Source organism: Kwoniella shandongensis, chromosome 1 (genome assembly GCF_008629635.2).
Source record: "Kwoniella shandongensis chromosome 1, complete sequence".
NCBI classification, from domain to species: domain Eukaryota; kingdom Fungi; phylum Basidiomycota; class Tremellomycetes; order Tremellales; family Cryptococcaceae; genus Kwoniella; species Kwoniella shandongensis.
In genome coordinates this window covers 1487523-1506473 of record NC_089287.1, presented here as the reverse complement: position 1 = coordinate 1506473, position 18951 = coordinate 1487523, and the positions used below count along the sequence as shown (strand labels likewise).

The following is an 18951-nucleotide window of genomic DNA, read 5'->3' as shown; positions in this document are numbered from 1 at the left end:
CAGACGTACTCGAATGCAATTATATTATAATAAGTGAAGGCAATCTACAATAACGGACGACACCATCTAATAGTCTATACTGCGCTTTCCAACGCTCATTGTCCCAACCATATTGCCCCCATTGCCCTTCTCGCTCGTCTCCATTTCCCAACTTTGATACCCCTCTCATCCACCTCTCCGCCATGTGCCCTCACAGCCTCTGCAATCTCGAAATAACTAGCGACCATCGCTCTTGTTCCTCCTCTAGCTGTTCTTGGCAAGTCCCCTATAGCGGATTTCGAGTCTTGTCTCATAGTATCCGCAAGATTCAATATGGGTAATGTGTATGGTGCGTAGGCAGGTGGGGACTTTGTCGAGGGATTGAGTACAGATATGAGATTGTGGGCAGATGGGAAGAAGGATAAGGGCACATAAACACGTGATATGAGAGCGTCTTTGGCGACATCACGGGAGATGTTGACAAGTTGAAGAGCTCGACCCATCTCCCTCGCAGAGCGGATGACGGAGAGCTGTAGTCTCGCGCTGGGTCCGAAAGATTCGGCGCTCGAAGCAGACTTCAACTTCCCATGTAGAGCAGCCGCATAGGTGAAGCTCTCAATTGGTCGGACAGGTGAAACGTCTTTTATCGGAGAGGTGAGAAGCGACCAAGCGAGATAACAAATGGCAGAGGCGATGGATCCCGCTACATCATCTGCGTATCGAGTGAGGTCCTGTGTCGTTTTGATGGGTAAGTGATCGGCGATATCCTGTTTGAGATTGTCGGCTCCAGTAGAGGAAAGGAATTTCATATCCGTTTCGTAGCCATCGCAAAGCTCCAAGAATGGGTATATCGGTACAAGTCGCGGAATAATCATAGAGAACAAGTTGAATGCTGAGCGATCTGAACTACTGATATGGGGTATCGTGTCGAGTGCTTTCGATCCTGGGTATAATTGTGCAGGGTATTCCTTGATTGATTCTGTTTGATACGATTCCCTAAGGTGATCTCGTATAGCTTTGAGCGTTTGCTGTCTGGCCAAGTTTGGGTTGTTGAGTTCGACAGCATGGTCGGGCTCGTCAATCAGGTTGTCCTACACCTACGTATCAGCTCCCAAGTGAGGTGCAGTGTGGCACTCCACTACTCACGGTCACTCTACACCACGCATAGATCACCACCAAGCCCAACCTCATCTCCCTCCCAAAAGCAAGTTTCGCCACTTCGAAACTTTTACTCCCCTTCTTCAAAGTCCTCTCCGCCTCTCTTAATCCTTGCAAGACGCCAACGTCGATCTCTGGAGGATTGAATGCTACTCGAGCGAGGAGCACGATGTGCTTGAGCGGGTTGCGTGGAGGACAAGGTGGAAGGTCGGGACAAAGGATGAGCAGAGTGTGCAGGTGGGAAATGAGCGATGAGGAGAGGATGATGAGATGTGAAGTGAGGAGGAAGAACAGCGCTTCTCTGCGGTAAGGCGTCCTGTCAGCTGTTGGAATAGGCACAGAATCGGACCTCACAGCTGCAACTCACTCGAAAGGCAGACCGCGCCAGAGCTGTACTCCAAGCGTAGTATCATCGGATATAGACCAACTACCTCCTCTCAAGGCCACGCTGTTCACATCGACCCGGTCAGCCTTCCCATCCTCCGATCGTTTTAGCTAGTCTAGAAGCGTCTTTGACTCACGTATCGACGATCCATAGCCACCCCGTTCCAAGCCAAAGGGCCACCATATCCGCTCTGGTCAGTCTCGCCCCGAGGAAGGTCAACCATCCTATCACAGGCGAGATCCAAACCAGTATCCAACCAAGGTAGAAAGCTTTCTGGTCTAATCCTAGTCCTAGCTCGAGATCCGGTAAGAAACCAAGTCCGACATCGCGAAGCTTGATTCCATGCGCCTCGAAGACGAGAGAGAGTCCAAGTAGAGTGACGATTCCCCAAAGTGTAGCAGCTGCAGGTCTGCGAGGTAATGTTTGTATTGTCCGTCGTGGTGTTGGCCTTTCCGCACCCTGCGTCTCCCGTCCATGCCAACTACCCTGTTTGACCATCTCTTGCTCATCCCCTCCTGACGCCTTCCTTAACAATGGCGGTAGATCCAAGTCGAAAGGTATGAGCCTCGTATGTGTACACAAGCAATGTAATAAGATCAACAAAACAGGTTGAAGGATAAAGAACATGTGTTCCTCGATGGGTACGAGCCATATTCGACCCAGAATCGAATTGGGTGGATACGACCAACCCGAATGTGATAGTATGAACTGTGGCCCGAGGTGAACGTTAGCTTTCCATCAATATGAATCGACTTCATAGGTCTGGAGAAGACGTACATTATCCCATGGCGTAGTCCATAGTGTAGCCTAGCGAGCGGTTAAATATTAATACTTCAGCCCCAATCTGACTCGCTCAATAGCGGAAAGTGAACAGAAAGACTTACCATCAATCCCAACCATAAGACTTTGATCACATCCCTCCTGCCTATCAGTGGTCCATAGAGCAGACCCAAAACCAGTATTGGCGGTACTATGAAATACAGATGTCTAGATGATCACAACTTCATTAGCCCGCATCTCGAGACCTTTCAACATCGAACAAAGTTTGAAGGTATACTTCAAGCAGCTCGGAAAGGGGATTGATCCGATAGGAATTATAGCTCTATACTCACATTTGGATATAAGTGAACATGCTGATGCTGGATTATCTAACCACAACCATCCGAACAATCTGAAAATCTATTTTGAGATCGTGCAGATATCGGCTGCTCGATCTGTGATGCTCTACTGCGTTCAAAAAGAAAAGGACCGGCTGAATTGTCGCTACTGATCGAGTATGTCAAACATTATAATGGATCAGGAGTCTTCCAACGATGGTATCGAACAAGGTTAGTATCAGATGTGCGTTGTCTGCGATGTATAGGCGGGACTGAAGAGCAAAAGACGACGTTGTTGTTGGCGAAGACGATGATGAATTGTACGTTACTCGGATCAACTTTTGATTTCGGCACTTGTTGCCGAACAAAAATAGGTCAGTCACCGTGAACACGAGATCAAACGTCATTCTATCCGTGGGTTCCAGTAAATCCAACCTATTCCTCCATCTACAGTATATTTGCAATGATACCTGCACTGGGACCTGCAACTAATCCTGTATCTGGGACTTGTCGTCGAACACACGTGCATGACCGTGAATGCTAAAAACATGGAATATCGTCTGTCTATCTCTGATTTTGGTATATACGGATATAATGATCGCTGACGCCCATCATATGGAACTATGAGAAAAGGTGGAAACCGGCAGGAAGAGTCGGTAAAGGTTTGATCGTTGATTACTCTGCGAATTCGGGTCAGGTTCGTCAGTACACCTTCCAAGTAACGTTGATTGTGCAACGACTCAAGACTCACGTTGAGCACATTGAACACCCGGTCTGCCATCCTCATCGTCCTCATCCATATCCTCTCCATCGTGCGCCGCGCTTCTTCGTTGCCTGTCGTTGGGCTCCTCGAGAGTGACCTCGTCAAGGTGAATCTTCTTGTTGAACTTCTGCAACTCCTTTCGAGGGGGAAGAGCCTTCTCGAGCATGGGGATGACCTCGGGGTTGATCGTTTCGGGGAATTTGACGGTGAGTCGGACGTAAAGGTCACCGAGCTCGTGGTGCCGGTAAGAGGGCATACCTTGGCCGGAGATGACCTTGAGGGCGCCTGTAGTGAATGTGATACAATGTTAGCACTGCCATCTACACACATGTCATTCTGTTATGAGCGCAAACGTACCAGGCTTGATGATCTCTCCAGGAACAATGGTAACGTGCAATGCTCGCTCATCCAAGTGCTCGATAGCGAATTCACCACCACCCAAAGCTGTGAGGAGGTCGATCTCGGCCTCGCAGAAGAGGTCGTCACCCTTCCTTTGGAATCGTGCGTGGGGCTTCTCCTCGACAACGATGACAACGTCACCGGGGATAGTACCGGGAGCTTGATCACTCTCTCCCTGGAATTTGATCTGTTGTCCACTCTTCATACCCTTGTCGATGTGAACCTCCAACACCTTTCTCTCCGAGATGGTCTTCTTGCCGTTACAGTTCTTGCATCGATCCTTGGGGTTCATCATCTCTCCGGTACCCTCACATTCTCCACAGGGTTGTTGGATCTGCTGCATCATAGGACCAAGCTGTCGAAGCATGACCTTGACACCTCGACCTTGACAGCCGGTACAGGTTGACACGGCACCCTTCTTACCACCTCGACCTTCACAGGGCTTGCAAATAACCGATTTGGAAAGAGCGAGCTTCTGGACCTTGCCCTTGTAGAGGTCCTCGAGGGTGACGCTGATTCGGTGAACGAGATCCTTTCCTCGTCGAGGTCCCTGGCTCCGTTGACCACCACCTATTTGCACGTGTTAGCGTAAGGCTTGTAGAGCAACCACAAGGTATGCGAGTCTACTCACCACCGCCACCGAAGAAACCGCCACCTCCGCCGAACAATTGACTGAACAAGTCTTGAGGGTCCATGCCACCGCCCATACCGCCACCGTTCTCTAATCCTGCTTTACCAGCCTGGTCGTAAACCGCTCGCTTGTTGCCATCGGACAAAACTTCGTAGCTGCGAAAGGGCAGAACATCGGTCAATTCCTGTCCTCCCCCTGCTCCTCTTCATCTCTTCACCCCTTCACGTCTCGACGACGACAACTCACGCATGGGTTAACTCTTTGAAGTGCTCCGGGTCTCCACCTTTGTCAGGATGCGCACGAAGAGCCCTAGAAAGACGAGGGGGAAGGTGTCAGTTGATGCATGAAGTGAAGAAGAAGACTTCAAGACGATGTTGGAAGAGGAGGGGAGGAAGGGGGGCGCCACAAGGTTCCGTGGGGGGAATGCCACACGCCACTCACTTCTTTCGATAGGCCTTCTTGATCTCGTTGTCGTCAGCGTCGGGAGACACGCCGATGAGGTCGTAATATTCGCTGAGGTGAGGTAAAGGTAGATAGTTAGCATTGTGCCATCGTTGAGCTTGGGTGGCACGAGGTAGGTATGCCAATGCGAGCTGAGTGCATCCAGACAAGGGGGATTCAAGCTAAAGAGCTCAAGCAGTAGAGCAGCCGTGGTACTCACGTTTCTCTGACCATTGTGATATGTTCTGTTGGTTGAAGGAAGTAAAGAGGAAGGGATGTCTTGTCCTGTCTAGTCTATTCGCTACAAAGGCCACTCGGGAGGTTGTCAAAGGATGCTTTTCGTTGAACGGTTCAAATTCGCTCGCGTCGGTTCTACTCGAGATACTACTGCGTGTGGATGTACGCGCGATGGACTCGGTGCTTGTTTTTGTAGTTGGATAGAGATGAATGAACGATGATGATGACTGATGTATTTATTTCAAGACTTAATTCTCAGCTTTGTCTCGGTCTCGGTCATTATCGAGCGAGCGAGGCGACCACCAACCGCACAAAATAAAAATCGCATCGAATTCTGGTAACTTCGATCTCAAAGTGCCACAATCAGCTTTTAACTCCCTTATCTCCATATTTCCGACACGTGCATATGCTCTATATGTTACGTAAACCTTAATTGCCACCGTCATTCACCTGAGTTGTTGTGGATTTCCGGACATTGATTGACCTTTCCACCTATACTCATCTATAATCACCTACAAAAACAACCTCCGGTATTTCACAATCTAATCAACTTCAGCTTGGTAGCGAGTAAGCTGGTGCACGAAGCGGTATAGTCTTTAGTCAACTGCCATGGCCATTACCAGTCCCCCACCGAGAGGGGGAAATAGACGTGGTGAGTTGTTGATCCTCTTGTTGTCGCGCGAGTGCCATGCCTAGATCAGGTAACTAACAGTGTGGACTCTACTTCATTCAGACGATGTGCACGATCCGGTGTTAGAAAAGGTCGCATCAACCAACACTTTCGAGTGAGTTTCGTAGTTCTGCAACCCCGTCACCATCATTCACGGGTTCCTTCTGCCACTCCTTCCCTCCTTGCCGTGACGCTGTACTCTTCGCGCATCAGACTGACAAAACTCCTGCCTCAGCTCCGACTGGCCTACATTGCGCCATCACTTCCAGCTCGCTCTTCTCTCCACACTCTCTGTGTTCCTGTCCAAAGGTCCGCCTCGTCCATACCGACCTCCACATTCCCCTTCTGCGCCTGGTCTCGATCTGACATCTTCCAAGACCGAAGGCGGCTCTCCCTCTCATGGCTCAGCCGAAGCAGCAGAGGATGGAAAACCTCCTTCCGAATCGTTGCTTTTATCACCTTCCCAACCTACATCTTCTCTTGACGCTTCCACCACACCAAATGACTCCACCACTCGTCCCAGCATGACACCGCGATCAGTCGATGTTGAACCTTCCGAATCACCGTCTCATAGTCGTATGGACTCCTTACACAACGGCGACGACCTCCAACCATCCACTCCTGGAGGCTTAGTCATCCCGCCATTCCCTCCTTTGGACAGATCGAGAAGAAGAAGATCGAGTAGCGCCACACCTGGACCAGGAGAAGGACCAGGTCCATCAGCACCGCCAGCAGGCTTATCACCTAGGATGAACGGGATGGGTGGACATCATCAGCAACAGCAGAGGATCATGGCTTTAGGTGTCGGAGTGACTAACTACGAGGAGGACTATGATGAGGATGTGGCTATAGGTGGGAAGAGATTGCCAGGCTGGATCGATGAGGAAGAGGGAAAGAAGGAGATAGATCGACTGGTCAAGCTGCTTGAGGAGATGGACTCGTGAGTCATCATCTGGTTGACAATGTCGCCCTGCCTTTCGCTAAATGAAGTGCACAACGTAGACCTCCGTTCACGATTCAACGACTGGCTGAACTGTTACTTCAACCGACTTTATACCACACGTCTCTCGGCAAATTCTTGCGAGCAATCGAGAAAGGTCTGCTGGTTACTACACCCTGGGAACCACCTTCCTATTCCTACGTTGCCCCAGCGGCCATCTCTTCCGGTCGATCAATCATTGGTGGATCTACCTCGTCCGATAGCGGCTATGACACCGACTCCACTATGCCACCCGGATCGAGCACACCGATGTTCAGTCCCATTCCTTTCCTCTCACACCCTGACTCGGAGTTGTTAGGCGGAGAACCAGGGGCGAATGGTCAACACCGAGGGTTGGACGATGGCTTGATGTCACCTTTGATGTTGGGTGGAGAATCGACGATGGGTGGAGGAGAAGGGTTTGGTTTCGGCGGATCAAGTACAAGCAACGCAGCAGCGGGGTCGTCAAACGCTCGTAGTCCAACACCTGAACCTGAAGATGATGATGGTGACACTGAGATGGCGTCTGCCACCGAAGGAGAATCGTCATCACCGACAGCGATCGCCGGAGAGATACCACCTCGACCTGAACCTGCTCAGGGACAATACACTTCAACAGAACATACCGATCCGGCACATCAATCCTATCTCGGTAGAGTAGACGAACTCGACACGGGACCTATCACCTCCTCACCGATCAAGGAAGAAGATGGGTCAAACTCCCCTGTAGCTAAGAGGAACGGACATGGTGGAAGTGAGGAGGTACCACCTCCAACGACTGGCACAGGAGAAGGCGGGAACATGGCACCGCATGGTATGAGCGAGAAACCTGTACCGATAAGCAGTACGACAGTTGTAAAGGATGACAAGAGGGAGATTGCGGGTTTGAGGAGGAGTGCTTCGGAGAAGACGTTACTGGAGAGATTTGTCAGTGCGGCTAAGGAGGAGGAGGGCACCGAGGGTGACGAGGTGAAGGCTGAAGAAGCGGATGGGGAGACCAAGTGATTCTGCCATATTGTAGGATTCGGTAAGGCGTAACGCAGAAACGGCACCTCGAGCAGCGATAGGGTATTGCGCAGCGGAAGTGGGAAATGGCCGTAAAGGCATGGTAGCAGGTACCACGACGGTTCCATATACATATACATATATCTATATCAAAATGTAGCGAAACCGCCAAATCGATAACGACACATGTATCGACGATAACAGTCGCGTCGCGATTGACCAGGTCGATCCTTTGCACTTACTGAGCCTGTGCATGAGTGGTCTCTTTAAGCTGTACGTCCACTTGCGACGTACAGTGATGAGAGATCTAAGGCATATTCGGCGGCCTGAGTGTGCAGTCAATCAATCGGAATGAGTAACTTAACTTTAGACTTTTGTCTCCGGATGGTCGGTGGGTGTATCGGCGATCGGGGCCCGCCCTGACGGGGGATAAAGGATAAACGGTTGATTATTGTCACCCTTCGGCGATCACCCTGTTGATCCACGCGGGGTAATTAAGTAACCAAAGCGAGTGACCTTATCAAAACGGGGAGCACAATAACGGAGTAAAACAATAGAGTCGTCATAGGAGTTATGATACGTGAAGGTAGTCATTGCGAGTCAAAGGAATGCCCTTTAGATGTAACCATATACTTACTGATCGTCAACACTCCCTTGTCCTGCACATCTATCAACATCTGGAAGAGCATATAAGACCATCTTGCTTGCCTGATACGAACGAGTTTCTTCATCTGAATCAACATCTGTATTCGACTACACTGTAAACAGCCTAGCCTTCTGTACAGTATCAAATCAAGCTACAGCGACCGAACGAATCGACATCCACCATGCACATTCTTCTCACCGGAGCATCTGGCCTTGTAGGACACGATGTCCTTATCTACCTACTATCTCAAGGTCACACCGTCCTCGCGACCGACATCGTCCCTCTCCCAGATCACATCCTTTCCAAACTCACCGACGCTATACCAGACCTTTCTTCCAAGTTCAAATACCTCACAGTCGACCTGTGCTCACACACTGCTGTGCAACAGCTATTTGACGATGCCCAAGCTACAACCACTCCTATCGAAGGTGTGATTCATCTCGGAGCGATCCCCAATCCGTTGAATAGAGATGCTCGAGTCGTGCATAACAATAACGTCACGTCGAGCTATAATGTCCTTTACACCGCTGCGAAGATGGGTATCAAGAGGATCACTCAGGCAAGTTCGGTCAATGCGACGGGTTTATCGTATACGACGAAAGGGAGACAGATGTATGACGAGTTCCCGTTATCAGAGGAGAAGGAGACTTATAAAGGGGTGAGTAGGGGGTTTGTCCCTCGTCATAGAGCGAGAGAATTATGCTGACTGTAAGTGTGCTGTGACTCCTACAGGAGGATCCATATGCCTTATCGAAAGAGTGAGTTGTCCCTCCGTATCACAGCACTGGTCTTTACCTCTCATCGTCACGACCTCTGGTTTGGTGGGATCGAGCACATGCTGATGTTTGGATCATTCTATTAGGATATGTGAAACCCAAGCCCGTTCCATCGTTCGTCTCTTCCCAGGCACTCGTGTCGCGTCATTACGATTCCACATGGTCGTTCCGTCACTCTCCATCGCTCTCCCCAAGACCCACGCTTCAGATCTCTGGGCATGGGTATCCGTCGAAGCGTCCGCTCGTGCTTGTTTGCTCGGTATCACATCCGAAGGATGGGAAGGCGCCGAGGCGTTCAATATCGTCGCGGACGACATTGCCTGGGAAGGTGGATTGGCTCCGGAGAGTAAAGGTCAAAATCAGGAGAACGGGAAACACGTCACTAGTCTGGAGCTGGCGGAACACAATTACAAAGGAAGATACGGAGGGATAAGAGAAGGATGGTGGGTTGAAGGCAGGGAAAGGAGAGGGTTCTGGGATTGTACGAAAGCAGAGAGGTTGTTGGGGTGGAAACATGACCAGCAGGAATGAGAGATGGCCTACACAGGCTATCTGTGTAGTACGGAATAGAGTTACAGTGCTGTCATCGAGTTCCAGAAACGGAAAGGAAATGTTAATGACTTGTATATGCTTCGCGTCGCAAGAGCGATTTACTTGTCCTACGTTGTTGAAGGGCTCAGGACTCATCACCATCATTTTGGCTATTCATCAAGTTTGAATCTCGTCTCGCAGTATGGGTGCTCGTCGACGATGTTGTCCTCGAAAACGAATCTATGAATAGTGTTGTTGCTTGGAGTCGTTGGGAAGTTCATGTGTGTATTAATCATGATTTATCAGTGCTAGATTGGATACCACCCTCGGCTCGGCCCGGCGGTTATCTGTATTATTTATCTACTTTAGTTAAAACAGCCGCGTCTTACATGAACATGCTTTATCGTTCATCAAGTTACACGTTTCAACCGAGTTCATTCTATCAATTCAACCTTGTCGTCGTGCTCTCCTCCCACATCTCGCCGTCTTTCAATCTCATGATTTGAGCAACTGCCCATACTGTTTAGTCGCTGCGTCTCACGATCTCCTATACAACATATTTCTATAAAATCGCATCGTTAACCTGCCGATCTGAACGACACGCTCGGACCACCTTATCTCTCTCGATACTCCGACCACCCGCCATGTCGATCATCACTTCCCTCACTTCGGACATCCCTTCCCTTGTCCCAGACTCGGTACCTATATCCATCCCTATCTTCCTATTCCTTGGCACAGCATACGGTATTTTCGCACCGCGCTTCAAGACCGAACGACAAAGGGCGTACGTCCAAGCCGTCATCACCTCAGGTTCAATGACGTTGATCTCCATACCATATGTATACATCTACCTTCGTTACGGTGTCGAGAGTCTCTTTGTAGAGTCTCAGATTGGGTGGAAGAAGGATCTCGCGAGGTTTGGCGTCATGTTTTTTGGCACATACTTGTTCTGTGAGTGCAAACCGAATAAACTACACACGTCGAATGAGGACATTACTAACGACGATTCTCTTATCACAGCCGACGTGAGTCCCATATGGACAGCAAGAGGTGCATGGTGAGATAATAATTGGCGCTGACGCTCCGGATTAGCTGGCCATTGGCTACGTCAAGTATCCCTCCCAGGTCGGTCTGTTGACGGGATGGATACACCACATGTGCGTCTTGCTTACTTTCATGGCAATGTCAAAGCTGATGCGAGTTTTGCCTTCAGTGTCTACTTTGCTCTCATGTATTACCTCCTGAACAACCCGCGCCAGACTCCGGCCATTCTACTTGGATGGTTCGAGGAGGTAAGTTTGTGCTTTTGTAGCTAGATTTCATTATCACTAACCGACAACATATTCTCATAAAAATAGTTACCCACATTCGATCTGGCCATTTCGAATCTCTTTCCACACGTCCGAAATGATCTCCGATTCCTCGTGACTTTCTTCATCCTTCGTCTCGTATTTCATACGAGGGTCCTGGTGGATTGGTTCTTACCTTCATCACGAGCGATGATGGGTTACGCATATGTCCCTTGTATCGCGGCGGTGTTGGCTTGGATCCTTCACGCGTTATGGTTCCACTCGGCAGTAAAAGGATATCTGAAAAGGAGACGATCCGCATCACGTATCACGCGTTCGACAACCACTCCCTCGTCAATGGACCAGAAGACAGAAGATCCGATTGTCGACGCCGTATCAAAGGTCGACTCAACCATTATCGACTCCACTCTACCTCCTACGCCTGACGACGTGCACTTGGTCACACCTCGCACTTCATCTGAGACTCCGGATCTTCTCGCCTCCATATCGACGTTATCCATCCCCGCACTATCCGAGACCTCAGAATCGCTGTCGAGAACAGGTGGGAAGAGCACAAGGGACGCGTCGCTGTGAGAGGATAGGGGTTTCGATGTTGGTGGTAAAGAATGCGAAGCGGGGCGGAAAAGCTGGCGGAATCATGAATGAGGATAGCTCTTTCGTTGATATCGTAGATGAAGCGGCTAAAGAATAGAGTGTAGGAGTGCTTGACAAGTGGATAGGGCAGGATTCGATGATGCACGTGTAATCTGGTAGGCACAGAGGCGGTAAGGAAGTCGTGATTGAGCGGTCGCAGCTGAGCATTTGTGCGTTCTTCTGCGTTGTTCGTATATGCATAGAGCGTGAATGTCAGTTATCCAAGACACATCGACCGACATAATCATACTCAACCTATCTCACAGGCATGCATCGCCTGTCCAGCTGAGAAAACGAGACAACCTGCGCTGAGGAATCAGGGAGTCATCTATATATACCTGTTGAAACGGCGAATCCGGCAACGGAACCATTTCTCAGTGGAAAACTAATGCCCCTGTAGCTCAGTGGTAGAGTATGGCCTTCGTAGACGTTACGTAATCAATCGTAAGATCGAAGATCAGGTTAGGGTCCGTGGTTCAAACCCACGCTGGGGCAGTTTTTTTCGCTCGCGCCATGTGTCACGTGATTCAATACTGTGGCTATTAGGCGTTCGCCGCCGAAGAAAAGGAGTAAGTTAAGGAAGGATCTTCCAGACTTTTTATCGGAGCGTGAATGTTTGTTTTTCCCTTTTCTATCTTTTTCTCTCTTTCTTTCACAGCTCAACTTTTGCGATCAGTCTTTCTCGCACACTACGCGACACTCTCAACTTAATCTACTCCTCAACCTCTTCAATCAGTACTATCAACAATGGGTGGCGGTAACGTGAGTGTTTACCCGCTCCAGCGCAAAGTCCCTTCTCGGGCTTGTTCTTAAACGGTTGGAGCATTGTTGTACATGTACTTCTTGCTGACTTGGATTATTCTCATTTATCATGATGATAGGGTGCTAAATCAGCTCAGAAGCGAGAGAGGAACGCGGCCAAGGCTCCCAAGGGTGAAAGCTCGCAGTTGAAGTCTAACCAGGTGGGTGTTTCGTGTTCTTTTCGCAAATCTGTTTCAGGCTCTTGCGTCGGTGTCGCTCGCTGCCGCATGTATGTTTGCGCTGTAAACGAACGACGAGACAGACTGTCACACGCGCTACATTCGGCTTGACATCTGTCTCACTGTCAGACGACATACACCTCTTCCTTCATTTTCCCTCGGCCATCTGCGAAGTATCGAGAAAAAGTGGGCCATTCACTAACACCTTTCTTCACATTGCTTCTATTAGGCTGCGCAATCTATTCAGTGTTTCACTTGCAAGGCGACATTCCAAGGTACTTCCAAACAGCTTGTGTAAGTGCCCCATACCTTCTCCTCTCCGCCCTCATTGTACGCGTTCGTCCCCGTCACGACCTGTCATCTTCTCTTCCTCTCCTCTCGCCTTTCGTATCCCGTGGAAAACCCGTTCAACTGACAATGGCATGACATGTATTCAGTCTCCAACAACATATCGATTCCAAACACCCCAAATCAGATATCAAGACTTGTTTCCCCAACTTTGTTATCGCTTAAGCTTGCTTAGGTTTTTTTCGGGTTTTACTTTACTTTCTGTCGTCAATTGGTGGAAAAACATGTCTTCTTCTTTCGCGTATCTATCGCTAGATTATGATTTTTTTTTAAACTTGGTATTTGGGATGCATTGTTGATTTCACGCATTGGGTCATTTGGACAAACCGCGATGGAGTTGCCTCTGCGCTCTCTTGTCATTCTTCCTTCCCTCTTTCAACTGATCGTCCATTCATCAGGCAGGCTCTGACGACCCGCCGCGTGAAATGTGAGCTCCATATTACAAGGCGGAACACTATCGCTGCAACAGACCAGCCTAGTGAAAGAATGCATATGACAAATCGATGATATCTTTGCTCTCGTACACTGACACAATCTGTATGAACTAATCGTAATGCGCCTCCCCTCATCAATATCTCCCGCCACCCCCTCCGCCACCCCCTTGTCTCGCAATCATCGCCCTATCATCGCAATGGACACATCAGCAACGGATGTGGTAATCATGTCTGCTGTGGTATGATTCACTCACGCTCGTTCCGCATTCATACCTCCAGCAGGAGGTGCCCCTCTACCAGGTGTCATACCACCATAACCACCCATACCCTGAGGTGGGATACCATACTGTCCTTGTCCTCCTGGTGGTGGGGGCATCCCATATGCCGCTTGAGGAGGCATTCCATATCCACCATTAGGAGGCGCTCCATATCCAGGCTGTTGTGCTGGCATGCCATCTATATCACACCTGGACATCAGCTTCTGCTCTACATCTTCGCATATTCTGGAAGTCAATAAAACTCACATGGATTTGGCGTCATACCAGGTTGATGTATCGGTGTTCTGCCGGGAGCGACACCATACATCGGTGTTCTTGATCCCAGAGCTGGCGTTTTACCTCCCGGCGTTCGACTTCCAGCCAAGGGAGTTTTACCAACTCGAATACCGGGCGTCTTTCCACCACTTCCTTGTTCTGCTAATCTGGCCGAGTATTGAAGTTTGAAAGCGTTACACAGTTCAGTCACACCGGGTACTTCGGCATTGTTGAGCTTGTAAGCTCCAGGAAGAACTTGGACAGGCTTCACGGAAGAGTCAGCACCATCACATACATCTGGATAGCATCTCACTCACCCATGTCGAGATCACACCGCCGTCTTTGGTCGACTTGTTGAGGAAACAAAGCTTGACATAACCCGGTCTGTCACTGTCGATACTGAAGCCGTACATACTTCTTCCGGGATGAGCCTGGACATAGTTCTTCAAGTACGCCTCTGCGATATTGCACAGTCGCATGTCAGCTTTCAGTCTTCAAGTGTCCTCCAAGTCCGACCCAAACTCACCAAGCTCGTCTTCCGGCTTGTACTTCTCGTGCATCTGCATCTCGTCAAACTTCTTCGCCATCGTCATCACGTGGTTGATGATCAGGTCGTCCAGATCACTGTATGTATATCGTCCCGCCACTCGGAGCAATCGACCAACCGAGTACTCGTTCGGCTTGTCGATCTCCTGAACGTCGATATGCTGATAGACATCTTCGTCGACTTTCCACGTAACAGCAAGATGATCGGGACCCTTTGACGAAGGTCTGATAACCACATCCCCTCGATGTTGTGAAGCAAGGAACTGTTCTGCTTGACCCGAGTTGAGAACATGCCAGTTGGGATGATTGACAACTCGCTTGATCTTTCCCGCTTGACGACGTTTCTTCTGCGCTGAATCGTTCTCCGCCGCTGCTTTTCGCATAAGGTCGTTGTATGGCTCATCTCGGAAAGGCTGGATGAAATCGACACCTTGTCGAAGATCCGAAGGACGCGTTGATATTCTGACCTGGAATCGATTCGGCTCCGGCATAATGACAACTGCTTTGACGGGTTGACGAGGTTTAAAGTAATCCTCACACGACTGAACAGGAGGTTGATCGTCGTCCGCCACATAGTCTCGCTCTAGCATAGCGTCCATCCCTGACTCCAGTTGGCAGAACACCCTGGCCGCAATAGCCTTTCGGACAGTAGCGGTCACCTTCATACCTCGACCAATGGTTCGTTCGGTCTCGCCAGTAAGCATGGTGACCACTTCCCACTCAGTCGGCACGTAGAATGGCGGTCGTCGATCTGCTCTATATCTGATCAATTCGTTCACAATTTCTCCCAATGCATGTCGCTTGTTCCCTTCTCCTTGTCGTTGCAAGTTGAAAGCAAAGTCGTCCAGGTTGAGCTCTCCGAGTTTCTGCGCACGGTTGTCGTCCAACATAAGCGTCTGTACGACCTCCGATTTGTGTCTGTCGGTGACATCTTCAACATCGAGATCTAATGAATCTTGACACATCTTCTGAGCAAATTCGTAGTCCTCGGGGTGGATTCGGGTCATATCGAGAGGATCCGGTTGCTCTTGTGGATTCTGAGGTTCGAGCATCATGTCCTTGAGGTCGGACTCGATGGTAAGGAAACCAGCTACGTTCTCGAAGATAGTTGGACCGAAGAAACCAAGATCTGAGAAGGCGAGTCGATTGAGTAGCGCTCCATTCCGTTGTATGCCGTGGATCAAAGCATCCGCCTTTCTGGGACCGAGGCCGGAGATGAACGGCAACATTGCTCGCTGATAAGGGTCCGCAACACAGGAGTTGATCTCGATGCCCATACCACAGACTGAGTTGACCAATCCTCTTTCTAGGTGCATCAAAAGCTTCTCCGGGGAAATCTGCGCGTCATTCATCAGTTTGGTGCTCCTGGATCATCAGCAGACATCTCACTTACGAGCTTTTGGTGATGTTCCATGAAAGTGACTGATGATACTTGACGACCAAGCTTGCAGTACGCGTTCAGCGGGTTCTGTGTGTATCGGGCCAAACCCAGAGCATATCGTCCGTTAACAGGTAATGTAGGGTGTTCCTTCTCCGCCTCCTCCGAAGTCGAATACAATCGAGCTGTCGCATCGTTGACAAATATCAGAGGAGTGAGGTAGACGGCCATCTTTTGGTCGTAGATCGCCATGGCGGCTCCGAAATCCTCATGACTTTGATACGCTTCTGATACAGGTGGACTCTCTCCAAACGATCGGATGGCAACCTCTCGCAAGGCAGCGGCAGCATCGTCTCGTAGTCGGGCAGCTTGTATGGACATGCCACCAATGGTCACGACCTTTGGCTTCCGCTTCTCCACCAGCTCGATCAAGGACGCCTTATCAGCCTCGTCCCGGAGGTTGTCGAACTTTGTTTGAGTTCGGATATTGCCATCATCGTCAAGCATGACAGCCATGACAGCATCTCGGATGTCACCTTTGCCATTGGTGAGAGCGAGAACGGACGGGGTCTCGCCTTGTTCCATGCTGGACGTAGCGAAAGGTCGGACATTCGCTCGCTGCACGGACAAAATCAGCAATGTCCCGTTTCCAAGCTTTCGGTCGATAATGACTCACCAGCTCAAGCTCCGTTCGACATCTCTCCGCGACATACTCCTCGGCTTCACTCTTCAAGTGCTCCTTCAACCACTTGGCAGCCGCAGGTACCAGGTATTTCCGTGTGACGTCTGAACATATCTCCGCTCGGATAGCATTCCACGCCGTTGAGATCTCTCCATAGTCGTTGGATCGACAACATCGTACCAAAGTCTCCACGAACGATTGGACTTGCGCTTCGTCCGCTTCGATAGTGATGGTGATCAATCCCTCTTCTTCCGCTTTGAGCATGTGTAAGAACTGGGGACTGTCCTTGAACATGGGCACAGGCTTCTTGGTGAGGAATTTAAAGTTCTGCAAATCGGTGAAGTTTAGTACTTCGCTGTCGATATCATTAGACATGCTACTCACATAGTATAGATGGTACTCGTCGATCACCGACATGCCTCGGTCTGTGGGTGTCACGCTGACAACACCGCAAGCATCCATGAAATCTCGGGTCTGCTGTCTGATAGCTGGATCCTTGGAGAATTCGGTGGTAAGGATTTGGCTGGCGGCTATAATGGTTGTTAGTAAACACACCTCAACTCAGGAAGAGATAACATACCGCTGAGAGCCGACTCTGGTGATGAGAAGAGCGTCCCTTCGCCTGAGAACTCCTCTGCTAAATCATTCGGTAATCGGTCTGGGTTCTTAGGTGGAATGGGCTGTCCTTCCGGTTCGTTGAAAGTGGTCGCAACTTGAGATACCGATATACCGTATGCCTATAACAAGCTTTAGCGATCCACTCAGGATCAACGAACCATGGACCGACTCACCTCGACTAGCTTCATGATAGGACCTTGTCTCAGATCCTCCTGCTCCGATCGTTCTACTAGTCGCTTTGCGCCTTCTTCCATCGCCTCTTCCTCCTTGATCGCCTTCAGATCCGATTGATAGTGATATGCCACCCAATCTGAACCCTCCGCCGCCGATTCGATACTCATCATACAGATGGATGGTAGCAATTTGGTCGTCAGGTAATCGTCCTCAATCTCCGGTTTACGAGACTTGATTTTCTCCCATAATTGTTGTGTTTGTTGATTTCGATCAAAGATGGCTCGGAATCGGATACCGAGATTGTACAATTGCCACAGCTCGTCACGCTCCAAGAATTGTACCGAACTTTGTCCTTGGTTCTCCAAAACACTGAACGCATCTCGCTTGTAATGCCATAAATAAGGCACTTCGAGATGCTGAACAAACATCATGTTGAGAGCTGTGGAGACGACATTTCGATACTCAAGCGCGAGATCTAATCGTCTATAGGCGGGATAAGGATTGGGGTTGTCCACAGTTGGTTCCGGGTAAGAGCCTTCCTCGTGCATATTGCAGAAGAGATATTGGGTTCGGAGGGAGATTTTGGTATGCGCCCATCCAGCAGCAAGGTCTGGTGGAGGATACAGAGAGTCGGGAGCGAATACAGGATTGTCGGATAGCGTAGAATTAACAAGTTGATGTCGCTCCGGTTGATCCTTGCTTGCAACGGCTTTGTCCTCGTCTTGTAGTCTTCTAGCTTTGATCTCGGCCGGGTCAAATACCTGGTGGGGCGATCAGTTTCATTCCTTCGACAATGGCAGAGATGCCGACTCACATCCTCCAGCCGCAAATCCTTCTTGGCCGCCTCATCGTCATCGTCAAGGTCCATACCGTCTTCGCCTTCAAGAGCCCAGTCATACTCTTGACCATCACCGAACACAGCATAGATCTCGTCCCATGACCTGTATAAGGGTAAGCTAAAGCCCCAGATTGATGGGGATGATGCAGCTTACGTTCTGTCCACGCCCGCCAGCTCCGGCCTTGTCCTTGCTGCTTCTCTCCTTCTCAGCTTCTCTTCCCTCTTCCTCTCTCTTCTCTCCTCTTCTGTCTCTCTTGTAGCTCCCTCCTCCTCCTCGTCCTCCTCAATGAAGTCCATCAGATCATCTTCATCATCGTCATCCCTATCTCTTCTATCCTCATCATCCCTGAACATATCTTGTAGTGTGGGGACACCTTCCCTCTCATCATCTGATGCGCCGCTCCCACTCCTCCTTCTCAGTCTCTTGAGCGGTCTCGATTGTGAGGGTCCAGCCAGTCCTCTGTTCTCATTCAGAAGTTCCAGCTCGTCATCGGAGAGGACCACCTCGTCTCTCTCTTTCCTCAGACGAGCTCTCTCCCTCTTTCTTCGCTTCTTCTTCTCCTTCCTCTTTCTCCGTCGTTCCTCTTCATCATCTTCTTCGTCCTCTTCCTCATCATCGTCTTCTTCATCTTGTACGATGAACCCTTCAGCTATTCGTTTAGCCTCCTCTGGATCGTCCTCAGATTCTTCCTCGGATGAATCGCGGTCCTCGCCGAATGGTCGGATCTCGTCACCTTCACCTTCAGGTGAGGCGGAACGGTCAGACATAGTGGTAGTGGT

General features: G+C 49.8%; 7 protein-coding genes across 7 annotated transcripts; 4 read left to right on the top strand and 3 right to left on the bottom strand.

The window, feature by feature from the left end:
* Positions 1–95: 95 nt before the first annotated feature.
* Positions 96–2654, bottom strand: CI109_100537 (uncharacterized protein; the record flags this gene model as incomplete). Its single annotated transcript, XM_032004703.1, has 7 exons — positions 96–1070; positions 1126–1438; positions 1505–1585; positions 1659–2230; positions 2300–2329; positions 2407–2509; positions 2635–2654. 7 exons carry the CDS (start codon positions 2652–2654, stop codon positions 96–98), a joined length of 2094 nt encoding a protein of 697 aa, XP_031861181.1.
* Positions 2655–3359: 705 nt separating this feature from the next.
* Positions 3360–5087, bottom strand: CI109_100536 (uncharacterized protein; the record flags this gene model as incomplete). The annotated part of the gene is made up of 6 exons (XM_032004704.2): positions 3360–3667; positions 3740–4351; positions 4413–4567; positions 4659–4721; positions 4854–4925; positions 5074–5087. 6 exons carry the CDS (start codon positions 5085–5087, stop codon positions 3360–3362), a joined length of 1224 nt encoding a protein of 407 aa, XP_031861182.2.
* Positions 5088–5699: 612 nt separating this feature from the next.
* On the top strand, positions 5700–7744 carry CI109_100535 (uncharacterized protein; the record flags this gene model as incomplete). Its single annotated transcript, XM_032004705.1, has 4 exons — positions 5700–5742; positions 5824–5875; positions 5996–6700; positions 6763–7744. 4 exons carry the CDS (start codon positions 5700–5702, stop codon positions 7742–7744), a joined length of 1782 nt encoding a protein of 593 aa, XP_031861183.1.
* Positions 7745–8571: 827 nt separating this feature from the next.
* CI109_100534 (uncharacterized protein) lies at positions 8572–9697 on the top strand (the record flags this gene model as incomplete). The annotated part of the gene is made up of 3 exons (XM_032004706.1): positions 8572–9048; positions 9123–9148; positions 9253–9697. The coding sequence occupies 3 exons, from the start codon at positions 8572–8574 to the stop codon at positions 9695–9697; spliced, it is 948 nt and encodes a 315-aa protein (XP_031861184.1).
* Positions 9698–10341: 644 nt separating this feature from the next.
* CI109_100533 (uncharacterized protein) lies at positions 10342–11580 on the top strand (the record flags this gene model as incomplete). The annotated part of the gene is made up of 4 exons (XM_032004707.1): positions 10342–10722; positions 10790–10854; positions 10911–10989; positions 11056–11580. 4 exons carry the CDS (start codon positions 10342–10344, stop codon positions 11578–11580), a joined length of 1050 nt encoding a protein of 349 aa, XP_031861185.1.
* Positions 11581–12387: 807 nt separating this feature from the next.
* CI109_100532 (uncharacterized protein) lies at positions 12388–13133 on the top strand (the record flags this gene model as incomplete). The annotated part of the gene is made up of 4 exons (XM_032004708.1): positions 12388–12402; positions 12522–12602; positions 12850–12914; positions 13058–13133. 4 exons carry the CDS (start codon positions 12388–12390, stop codon positions 13131–13133), a joined length of 237 nt encoding a protein of 78 aa, XP_031861186.1.
* Positions 13134–13652: 519 nt separating this feature from the next.
* On the bottom strand, positions 13653–18939 carry CI109_100531 (transcription elongation factor SPT6; the record flags this gene model as incomplete). The annotated part of the gene is made up of 11 exons (XM_032004709.2): positions 13653–13858; positions 13927–14200; positions 14253–14392; positions 14462–15818; positions 15875–16477; positions 16536–16868; positions 16926–17071; positions 17122–17278; positions 17333–18094; positions 18148–18274; positions 18326–18939. 11 exons carry the CDS (start codon positions 18937–18939, stop codon positions 13653–13655), a joined length of 4719 nt encoding a protein of 1572 aa, XP_031861187.2.
* Between the last annotated feature and the right edge of the window lie 12 nt (positions 18940–18951).